The following is a 12,132-nucleotide window of genomic DNA, read 5'->3' on the forward strand; positions in this document are numbered from 1 at the left end:
AGGATTCCTGTTACTAGGCACTTATGGACACAATCTGGGAAGTAGTGACGCTGACTTGGGAAGCTCTAGATGTTCTTAACTAGCAGCTTGCTGAGGCTCTTTATAATAAATACAATGCAAAATAATCTGTAAAAAGAATAATGCATTCAAAGATTTAGTTGGAAGCATTTGACTTAGGAGTCTGAAATAAACTTCACCAATAAAGGAAAAATAACTGAAAAGCAGCAGCAGATGAGAATTGTCATGTGCTCCTTTCCAAGGCCCCTTTCACATCCAGACCTATAGACAGCTAGTACCCCCTTACCTAACACCGGCCACATTAACATACAGTCAGCCTGGACATACACTGAAAATCGTGGTCATATAGATTTAGGGTCAGGGGCATTGGGACCAGATTTAGGTCCATACTGGTAAAGTTGAAAGCATTATAGTCAAGGGATGTGGATAAAAAATGATTTGAAAACAAGAAGAGAAAATGGAATCAAAGAAAAAAAGCCTGAGTCTGGAGTGAGGCCAAGACCTAGACCATGTGAATGGTGGAGGGAGAAATGGGGAACAGGAAGGGAGGCAAAGAAGGCTTTGCTTTGCTGCTGTCAGTTGGACATTCCATTCAACTGCCCCTGGTGGGCATTCCGGCCCACTGAGCATGCCCAGTTTGTGTGACTGACTTTCACCAAGTAGAACAATCAACAAGATCACCATAAAGGCTTTACCAACACCAGGCCAGTAAAGTCACCACTGAAAACCATTCCCAAATTTGTGATCAATGGACCCAAGTTTAGGGAGAGGAACTCCTTTGGTCTACAAAAATGGTTTGAGTCCCACTCTCTAATTTCTTCCTTCTCAGATACTCTGGTCTCCACCCAAGGGACAGTATTCGGTGAGATGCAGTCATTTTGTTGGTCAGCAGGAGCTCAGAAGCAAGAAAATGTCATAGTGGTAGAATACAGCGTCATCCTCCTCAATAGCAGCCCATCGCTGGAAGCTTCCAGATCACTGTGCCAATCAAGTAGAGGAGGGAATGTCCTTTAGAGAACCTTATGTGAGCCTTATGTGAGAAACTTGCCAACTTTCTTGTTCAATTTTTTAGCCATACTATTTCTGATATTTAGGTGCTGTCTCTTAGAGAGCCTAAAACAGCCAAGACATGACTCAGGACATGGAAGAATCTGCAGGTGAGCATCACGGGATCCTGAGGAGCTAAGTGTTTTGTGTCTGTACAATCATATCTATATGTGGGGAGGGGGATAGTGTGGGTCATTAAGGAAGATCTGTACACCTTAAAGATGTTATGAAAAGGTACACCAAAATAAGGTTATTTCTCTTTTACTCTCCTTTTATTCAAAAATAATAAAGCCACATTGATTGTAAAGGGCCATTGATAGACTAGGAGCCTGAGAGATAGATAATCGTGCCCTACCTTTAAAAATATGTAGTCTACCTGAGAAGAAAGTGGCTACAGCACAAAGAAAGTCTTTTGTTTAACCTTAAATACTGGAAGAGTCCTTTGAAATATTTTCCCCTAATTTTCAAGGATGGTTGCCTATCTGCTTTGCCAAAACAGACTGCGCTAAACGGCTCTGTGGCTTGATTTGGAGGCTCACCTCTAAGAGTTTCTGTCTTGCCAACTTACCATGTGGCCTGAAATTGCTTAATTCCTGGGACTCAATTTTTTTTCACTTTTCCAATGAGATTTATTCAAATATAAATATGCCTTGAAAGTGCAAGTCAAAATAATTTAGGTCATTATCAGAAAAGAGAAGTTTCAGGCACCTGAGTGGCTCAGGTGGTTAAGCGTCCAACTTCAGCAAAGGTCATGACCTCATGGTTCGTGAATTCGAGCGCCATGTTGGGCTTTGTGCTGACAGCTCAGAGCCTGGAGCCTGCTTTGGATTCTGTGTCTCCCAGTCTCTCTCTCTGTCCCCCCCCCCCCCCGCCCACACACACACATTTGGCCTCTCTCTCTCTCTCTCTCTCTCAAAAATAAATAAACATTAAAAATCTTTTAAAAATAAAAATAAATAAATAAAAGTGAAGTTTCCATGAGCTTGAGACCAGAAAAGGAACCTGGCAGAAGGTTAGACAAAGGGAAAGAGAGGTAGGCGAGAGGTGGCCAAAGTATGGAAAACAACATGGGGGAGGTGCTGAGGGGGAAGTGAAAGTAAACCATTATACCACACAATTGCCCTCTCACATTCAAGGGTGTAAGGGTTTAATCTCATGGCATCTGAGAGATGAGCCTTAATAGAGAGAATGTATAGGGTGATACCTACATGACAGGTGAGATAATTAGCAATATAGCATCTCTTATCTTCCCCTTCCCCTTTAATTTACATTTTGAAAAAAATACTAAGTATCCGCTATTAGCAAGAATGTCAAGTATATGAAATATGAATAAGATACAGCTCCTGCCATCAGAGTTGGCAGTCAAGAAGAAGAAGCGGGGGCGCCTGGGTGGCTCAGCTGGTTAAGTGGCAACTTCGGCTCAGGTCATGATTTTGTGGTTTGTGAGTTCCAGCCCCACTTTGGGCTCTGTGTGGATAACTCAGAGACTGAAGCCTGCTTCAGATTCTGTCTCCCTCTCTCTCTCCCCTTCTCTCTCTCTCTCTCTCTTTCTCTCTTTCTTTCTCTCCCTGAAAAATGAATAAACATTAAAAAAAGAAGAAGGGTGATAGGGGGCAAAGGAGAGAGAGGGAATGAGAGAGAGAGAGAAGGCAACAGAAAAAAATATTTCTATAACTATTGCATTGGAATTAATAGGAGAGCATTTCAGCAGAGACTTAATTCTTTTCCTGTTCATTTTAGATACTTTTGGAGATATTAACCTCACTCTAGGCATGCTGAACATGGAAGATAATATGAGTAAGGTAAGGAAAATATAGAAAAGTCTCTTTTGCATTTATTTTCTCTAATCTAATTGCAACATTTCATATACCTCTTTCTTTCTCTTGACTTCCTCTTTTCTCTCTGGCTTCTTATGTGGCATTCAATCATTCAGAAAATACAGTTATAATGGAAATCATTATAATGTTTAAACAATGACATTAGTATTTGAGAAATCAGAGTATTCAATTATGGAAGCTAGCAAAAGAATGCCCCTTTCTATAACCTTATACAGGCAGATGTGGTAAGAGGGGGATGTCAGACTCACAACCATGTGGATGAGTCCCCTCCTGTATAAGCTGAAACTTCCGAGGAAAATCCCAAAAGATCTCCCCTATTCATCTGTGATGCTATTTCACAATTAGAGATTTATTTCTCTGGGATGTGAAGGCTTTCTTGGCTTCAAAAACCTTTTATAAAATAGTATCTACCTCCAAGGACACTTGTCTGGGAAGCAGCACACTAGATGCTTCCCAAACAATAGTGAATTGTATTATATTCACTCCTCACACCTTTATGAGGTAGGTATAGCTGTTTCCATTTCACAACTAAGAAGAGTGAGACCCAGAGCAGTTACATGACCAGAACAGCAGGACTGCATCCAAACACAAGCCTGTCTGACTTTAAAAAAAAAAAAAAAAAAAATTGCTCCTAATCATGATTCAGTGCAGCCTCCCTGTGAAGGGCAGGGCCTACATATACCTTTATCAGTGGTTCTCAACCCTGAAGTGTATTGGAATCCCTTATGCGAGGGAGTTATTCCACACCTTCAACAGGGGCACAGTACCTCGAAGGCAATAGGCTTGAGGCTGTTGGGCATTTCAGAACACCAGTCTCTCATCTATCAAAGGCCATGTAGCCACCTAAGGGACCTTTCACATAGTGCCTGGCCAAGCCCCATGATTTCCAAAGGTTAAGATCTGTCCAAAAGAATTCACGACTTTCTCTCTACAAGGCGGAACTAAAGCCAAGGGCATAGAAATCTCTCGTAGGATCTAGCTTCATAGCTTATCAGCCTCCTTGGGAATCACAGTGTGCTCCTTATTACCATAGTCACTCCCTAGTGGTAAGAGCAGTAGTTAGGGTAATGGGCGTTTCCAGTCCCCTGAGGGCCCTACAACAGTGATTTTCAAGACTTTGATATGTTAGCTAGGGTGCCTCCACCTTCAGTTAGATGTCCTTGAAGTAATGCTGTCAGGTTAAGATAGTTTTCAGAAAGAACTTTGCTTTACATATAAGCCTTCACTCCTAAAGTTGCATATTATGTTCAGGAAGCCCCAATTAAGATATATAAAATCCATTGTAAAGTAGGAATACATTGCTCAGTTTGATGGTGTTATTCACTTGGACTTAATCTGATTCCTTTAGTTTTGTAACTCAAATTTCTGTGTATACACTTGTATGTCCACAGGAAGACATTTATAGTCATCTCACTTCCATCATTCAGAATACCGACATCTTGGATGATGCAATTGTCCAACGGTTGATTTATTATGCTTCTAAGGACATGAGAGACACCAATGTAAGTTTTATTCTTGATGATGAATCAATGTCAGGGCCAGCAAGAGGTCTTTAACTGACCCAGCTGCATCCACGTGGACATTTATAAGCTTCTTGTACATTGCTGTCTGGACCTCAAATCACTTTCATTTGTTCATATATTATTACAATACCTATTATTTATCCCTTCACCGATAAGGAAACTGAGGCAAAGCTAAAAAAGACTTCAGAGATCATATTTACATGTTGATGCTTAGAGACATTTTATTTTTTTTCAAAGTAACACAGCTATTGACAGAACAAGTAACTAGAACTCAGTTTCCTTTTTCTTCCCATATGAATTATGATTTCTTCATGTGTCTACTTATCTACATACGCTAGGCATTATATCTGAAAAATTATTTCTAGAAATAATTTGAGTCCTAAGATGTTATTTTCTTCCAGAAAGGATTTTTACTTGTTATCTGTGAAGGGTACTAACAATCCATGATTAATTTCAGGACTTGAGATTTTGGAGCTGGGGGTGGGGGAGGCAGGGCACATCTGTGACTCCAAGTTGGGCTACAGTTCATGGAGGGCCAATTGAACCTTTCATTTAAATGCAGGCTTTTGGGGTCTTAGACCAAAAGATGAGAAGTGGGATGACCAAGGTCTTCCCGTTTGTTAGTACTAAATTCTGTTTATTCTTCCCAAAATACTGCAAAGCAATCCCAACTATAGAACTTATCTCTCCGGATTGCCAATCTTTTCCAGATCTTAATTTAGTAATTCATTCTACCCTTTGTTGTGATGTTTTTATGAGTATATTTTTTAATATCTTGTCCGGCTCTTTTTATTTTCCTCAGCAGGAGAGTTCATCAAATTTACCTAGTTGAGCATTACCAAAAGCAGAAGTCCCTCCAAATATCTCCAGTATCAATGATAACTGGATCAGGACAATACTAAAACCTCAAACTCTAGACTCCTGGCCCCATTTCCCTTCCACCATTCCCTTCAGTCTTTCAACCGTAGTGATTCATCACTTAAACACAAAACATAAATCCTAGGTTCATAGTGCCTGGCTAATTAGCAAGAAAACATATATTAACCTCATATTTATAAGAACCTTATTAAAACATGGCTTTAAACATTCATTAAAATTACATCTGGAGGTGCCTGGGTGGCTCAGTTGGTTGAGCTTCTGACTCTTGATTTGGGCTCAGGTCATGATCCCAGGGACATATGGGATCAAGCCCTTCACTGGTCTCCACGCTGAGCATGGAGCCTGCTTAAGATACTCTCTTTCCTTCTGCCCCTTTTCCGTGCTCGTGCTCCTCTCTTAAAAAAAAATAAATAACCTCCATTTTGGCAGCTACTGACCCCTACTCTAGAGGCTTCCCCCCCCCCGCCCCCGCCACTGCCCCCACTGGGAGAGTAACAGCCTGTTCTCTTTATCCCAAAGATAGAGAAGGGGAACTCATAATATTAGCTAGAGTGTTACCTCTCTGCAAACTCACTCTGCTCTTTCTCTAGTTGTTATCGTTATTTTCCTTTTCTTGCTCAGATCCTCAGAGAAACCAGAATGCTGGCAGGTGAGGTTTTGGTGTCTCTTGCTGCACATGATTTCAACTCTGTGATGTATGAAGTCCAAAGTAACTTCAGGATACTGGAGCTACCAAATGAATTCATTGTGCTTGCTTTGGCTGAACTGGCAACAAGCTACGGTATGGAGGGAATAACCGCCACATTTTCCTGGGAAACAACTACCCTGACTAATTGTCTAAACCAAATGGGTGCAAACAACAGAAAGGAGAACATACCTCCCTTCTGCTGTGCTAAAGAATATCAATAGCAGGATTTAGGCAGCTGTTTCTGAGCATAGATGAGTCTGCTGACTCACCATGAGTCCATGCTGCCCTGGATTTGGCTGGACTCCCTCCCACCCTCACCATCCCTTTCATCTGGCTTTGTTTTTGCAAAAGCCCTTTTTCTGCGAGGCACGTTCCACAAACCACTGGACGTTTACATGAACTAAGGGTTTGTTATGATTTTTTTTTCTACACCATTTTACTTGACAGATATTTATTTGTTTGCTTGTTTACTTATTTATTGAGAGCCTATTACCTGTGCTAGGCCCTGGGGATGCAGGAAATTTCTGGTGGGAGAGATGGACATTAATAAAATAATTATCCACATAAGCAACTGCTACCAAAAAACAGGTACAGGTGACTTTATAGCTAGCACCTTATTTTAAACCGACCACTCCTTGATTCTCTAACTACAGACAGGCATTATGGCAAGAGAAGGATAGAGGCGGATGTCTTCCTGCTGCACCTCGTCCATGCCCCCCATGCAGCCTTGAAATGCTGACATGAAGAGTCACAGAACATCCCAGTGTGAGGGGTTAATGCTTTTCTCCTCTTGTGCCCCTCTTGGCAGTGTCCCAGAGTATTCCCTTCATGATGATGACCCTGCTCACCATGCAAACCATGCTCAGGCTGGCCGAAGAGGAAAGGATGAAGGGAGTTTTCTGTATTGGTGGGTATCCCTATGGTTCCCTCTTTGTGAAGACCACACTATAAATCGAGCAAATGCTTTATTTTTCCTTTCACTCTTGTTCTGTTCTTTCTAACAATAATAGCTACCATTTATTGAGTGCCTACCCCATGGAAATTTCTCTCTCAATCCTCACTGCAATTATAATTCTATCTCTCTCCATCCTCAAAGCAAGGTAAGTACTATTACCCCATTTTACAGATGAGGAACTGAGGGTCATAGAAATTAAGGAATCTCCTTAAAGTGGTGACCGTCAATGAGATGGAGAGGTAGCATTCATGTCTAGGTGACCGCCCAGTCCATACTCTTTCCACTGCCCTAAAAGGCCTCCATTTCTACCCTCCTTCTTTAGTTCCATCACACTTTCCCCACAATGGTTCTAGGAGCTCACCAGCTCTTAGCAGCAGGCTAAATTTTGGCATTTCCTTATAACACAATATTGTAGTAATGATAAGTAAGCAAACTAATCAAAAATACAAACAATCATAAAATTAAGGAAAATAGGTAAAAATCATAAAATTAAGGAAAATCATAAAATTAAGGAAAATAGGTTTGTGGGTCACAAACCCCCTCTCCCCCCAAAACTAAAATACATCTACAGTAATCAAGAGTCTACAAAGAAGAACATGCCCTGGAATTCCTAGGAAAAAACATTTCCAGCACAGTGAGGGGCTTCTTGGAGGAGTCTGGAGACCCGGGCTCTTCTCTCTGATCATCCACTGAACCATCAGGTGACTCTGCCCTCTTTCAATCTCATTTTTCACCCGAAACGCATCAAGTAAAGGGATTACTAAGATCCCTCTCACCTCTGACGCCCCCAACACTACTGTTTTTGTAATATTTAAAAGCCCATGCTGTCAGGAAAGTCATCTTGACCTATCAACCAAGTCTTTTCAGTTGTTTTGTCAATTTCTTCTTGTTTTGTCCTCAATGAAGGCAACATTTGTATCTGATACGTACTGAGAATTTACTATGTGCCTGAGTACTGCCTTGGGTATTTTAAGATTATTGTTTCCTTTAACCTTACAACAACCTATTAGATAAGTAACATTTTTCCTCCATTTCACAGATGAGAAAATTGAGACGTAGAAAGGTTAACTGTTTGCCTGCGGTCACAGCTAGCATGCGGCAGAGCCAGGATTTGAATTGTGACAGTCTGGCTCAATGACTTGAGCAATTACACTAGATTAGCCCACTTTTCAATGCCTTTAATTTCCTTACTTACTATCACAGCTAACATTGTGTTCTTGCAAATAAACTTTGGTGTCTGTAATAGCATTTCTACCTACAACATCAACAACCAACAGGGAAAAGGAAATAAAATTAGAAATCATCATGGCGTTGAATAAGGGATTCTCTGTCTTTGTGTTATAAAGTTATCTAGCACCCTTTGGTCCTAAAGCAAATTTTGCCTGACTGCCACTACAGAACAGGTATAAAGTTTTGTAGTAATCCATCCATTCATCTAGCTCTTCATTCAACCAATCAGCCAATAAGCAGACATCGTGCTTGTTGTTTCAGATACCATCAATAGATAAGACATCCTTTCTCTCATGTTGTTTATAGGCCAGTGCAACACAAACATACATACACACACATACACACACACACACACAAGATTATGACAAAGCATAGCAGGGGATTATCAGTTTGAAGAGAAAATGAATTAGCCAGTTAATGGCCAGCTCTAAGATACTCAGGATGTTTCCAGAGTATTCTTTGCATGTGAGGTATCGTTAAGGAGTAAACTATGAATTTTCTTTATCATCTAGTGAAACATGAGGGCTGAAGGAACAAAAACTATTATTTAATGCAGTTGATATAAGTATGTATAGGTTGGTGGCGCAAATATTTTTGCAGGCCCAACATTTTTTTAATTTTATTGAAGGGAAACAGACACATGGAAAAATACAGAAATCAGAAGTGTACAAGTTGATGAGTTGTCACAAAATGAACTTACTCATTTGACCACCACTCAGGTTAAGAAGCAGGACATTACTAGTACCCCAGAAGCCACCTCATCTTTTCTCCCAATCATCACCTTCTTCATCCTTTCCAAGGGTAACCACAACCTTGACAGCCATAGATTAGTTTTGCCAATTTTTGAGATCCTACACGTTGTTGTGTGAAACTGTAGTCCATGTTCATTTCTCTATACTATTACGTGTCTGTACTACAATTTTTCCATCCTACCTGTTGGCAGATATTTAAACTGTTTCCTGTTTGAGGCTATTACTAAAAAAAAAAAAGAGTGAATATGAACATTCTTGTATAAGTTTTTTAGTTCCTATATACTTGTGTAGCTAATGACTATATAATTAGGAGTGGAATTTCTGGGTCATGAAGAGCACATATTCAACTTTGGTAGATCACGTAAAACAGCTTTCTAAAATGTTTGTATCAATTCATGCTCCACTCCCCCCCACTCCAGGCAGTATGTGAAAATACCAACTGCACCTTAGTCTTACCAACATTTGAAATTGTCTGAAATTTTAGCAATTCTGGATGGTCTGTTGCAATATCTCATTATGGTTTTAATTTGCATTTCACTAATGTGGCTGAACACTTTTTATATGTTTATTTGGTACAGTCATAACATTTTACAGAAATTATTACACATTTGCTAATCACCAGTGCACTCTTCTCAAATTATTTTACGGTCCCTCCCATCTTTAAATTTTTCTCAGTCTGTGGTTGTTTTTAAAATGCAGCCCTTGAGAAGTTCAGCAAGGCCATTTACAAGTATGTCAACCACTGGAGAGACTTCCCCTATCCCAGATTGGACGCCAACCGACTATCTGACAAGATCTTCATGCTGTTCCGGTATATAATGGAGAAGTGGGCCCCCGTTACCTCACCCGTGCAAGTGAGTGGCGGCCTCAACATGTCTCAGGCTAGCTCTCTGTCCATGCTGGTTGAACTTGCTCCATTCTTTCTGATGTGATAATGAGTCTCAGTTGTTTTGGAATGCTATGAGTTGTGATTTATCAGGTTTATCAAATATTTTGTTTTTCCTGTTTCAAATCACTGTTTATTCATTCCTGAACTAATATTTATTGAGTCCCCATGATATGCCAGACACTGTTCCAAATTCTGGGGATACAGCAGGGATTAAACAGACCAAAATCACCACTCTCATGGAACCGACATTCCAATGTATGGAAAGAACAATAAATAAGTGAAAATGAGTAACATATACAGAAAGTTAGTTATTTCATGCCTTATATAACCCATAGCCCATATTTGGGATGAGCCATTGACTGAGAAAAACAACAGGCCACAGAAATTTCCTATGTCTATGAAGATGACAATGAAATAAAATAACATCTAAAGAATGTGCATGACTGCTTCAAAATATTGTAATGTCTTGCACAGAATAGGTAACAAAGTGCATTCACATATAATCCCTTGCTTATCTTGCTTAATTGGTATAATTTTTTAATGTAGTATAAATTAAATCCTTTTTAGGTCCTTTATTGCTATATTATAAAAGATGCAACACATAGCCTTCTCCAGTTCAGTTTCTTTTCTATACTTTAAGCTACCAAAGCATTTATTTTTTTAACATGCTGGGGTAGTTAAATCATTAGCAAACATGGAACTTTTAAAATATCCTGTAGAAGTCTTCTCTTTAGGGCCCCTGAAAATCAAAATTCAATACAAATTTGCCAAGCACTTTCCTAGCTTCCCACAGAAAGAGTTAGACAAGTGACTAGAAGGTACACAAAAGTAATAAGGGAACACAGAGAGAGAAGCACTTAACTCCTGTGGTGAGTACTGGAAAGGCCATGACATTGAAACTGAGCTTGCAGCCTATAAAGACATTCACTGCAGGCAAGATGCATTCCCTAAAGAGGCAATAAAACCCACTGAAGCATAGGCTGAGATGAGATAACATGCACACTTGAGTGAGCCCAGTGGGAGAAAGAGAAGGGGAGAAGAGAAAGGGGAATATAAAGGGGCAGAAATAAATGAAACCAGATAGGTGGTCTTGGCCATACAATGAAGGGCCTTGAATGCTACACAGGAGCTTGGATTTTTTTTAAATAGGAAATGAGAGACCTTTGAAAGGGTTCTAAGCAAGGAATAATTTTCAAGAAGCAAAGGGAGATCTATGGAGTATTGTTCCAGTGCTCAAGCAAGAATAATCTTGAAAAGTGTCCATTGCTTGGAAATGTCCAATTCCTTAAAAGAATCGTCCAGCTGACACACAGTTGGGTGAAATAAATGGTTGTTATTATGAGCCACTAAGTTTTGAGATGCTTTGCTGTATGACAAAACTTAGCAGGCAGAAAAAAATTCATCATATAATATTAGGTAGAAAAAGCAGAATGTAGAACTATGAAGAATAACACTAATTTTTTAAAAAATTAAAATGTATGGAGAAAGTATAGAAAAGAAAATTTCAAATAAATAAAAATCATATTAAAATACACCAAACAGTGTATAGTCATGAGTACTATAGATACTATTAGCAATGTGAATACTGTGTTTTCTTCTTCATCATAACTTCTGTGATTTCTAAACTTTTATAATCAACCTATTTACACTTATATTTTATACATGTTCATTTTTTGTGTCAATAGAAGCCAGATTATAATGGATTGAGGAATAAATGAGAAGTGAGAAGTGGAGATAGCAAATGCAGACCTCTCTTTCAGAGAGCTTTGCTTTTTTTGCTTGTTTCAAGTTTTTATTTAAATTCTAGTTAATTAACATATAGTGTAATATTGGTTTCAGGAGTAGAATTTACTGATTCAGCATTTCCACTTTTTTAAGGAAAGAAACAGAATCGGGGTCTAAGTAATACGGAGTCAAAGAATTTTTTTTAAACATGAGGGAAATTCGGGGCGCCTGGGTGGCTCAGTCGGTTGGGCGCCCGACTTCAGCTCAGGTCATGACCTCACAGTTCGTGAGTTGGAGCCTCGTGTAGGGCTCTGTGCTGACAGCTCAGAGCCTGGAGCCTGCTTCAGATTCTGTGTCTCCTTCTCTCTCTGGCCCTCCCCTGTTCATGCTCTGTCTCTGTCTGTCTCAAAAATAAATAAAAACATTTAAAAATTTTTAAAAAAATAAATATGAGGGAAATTTTAAATCTGTTAGCATATTGAAAGAAAATGACCATTAGAGAAAGGTTTAAGAAATCTTTTTTTTTTTTAATGGTTATATTTATTTTTGAGACAGAAAGAGACAGAGCATGAACAGGGGAGGGGCAGA

The 12,132-nt window shown here is 39.5% G+C and overlaps 1 protein-coding gene across 4 annotated transcripts in view; it reads left to right on the plus strand.

The window, feature by feature from the left end:
• The first annotated feature begins 655 nt into the window (after window positions 1-655).
• Window positions 656-12,132, plus strand: part of MROH2B (maestro heat like repeat family member 2B) — a 72,543-nt gene continuing 61,066 nt past the window's right edge. Inside the window, exons 1-7 of one of the 4 annotated variants that reach the window (XM_042951244.1) lie at window positions 657-1,042; window positions 1,127-1,175; window positions 2,806-2,867; window positions 4,295-4,405; window positions 5,927-6,086; window positions 6,802-6,900; window positions 9,630-9,784. In XM_042951244.1, the coding sequence (XP_042807178.1) occupies window positions 1,148-1,175; window positions 2,806-2,867; window positions 4,295-4,405; window positions 5,927-6,086; window positions 6,802-6,900; window positions 9,630-9,784 (615 nt within the window). In that variant the 5' untranslated portion in view covers window positions 657-1,042; window positions 1,127-1,147. Of the gene's footprint in view, window positions 1,176-2,805; window positions 2,868-4,294; window positions 4,406-5,926; window positions 6,087-6,801; window positions 6,901-9,629; window positions 9,785-12,132 lie in introns of all 4 variants that reach the window. The other 3 variants (XM_042951253.1, XM_042951261.1, XM_042951271.1) reach the window with 3 other exon arrangements.

The sequence above is a fragment of the Panthera leo genome, chromosome A1, assembly GCF_018350215.1.
Source record: "Panthera leo isolate Ple1 chromosome A1, P.leo_Ple1_pat1.1, whole genome shotgun sequence".
Taxonomy (NCBI): domain Eukaryota; kingdom Metazoa; phylum Chordata; class Mammalia; order Carnivora; family Felidae; genus Panthera; species Panthera leo.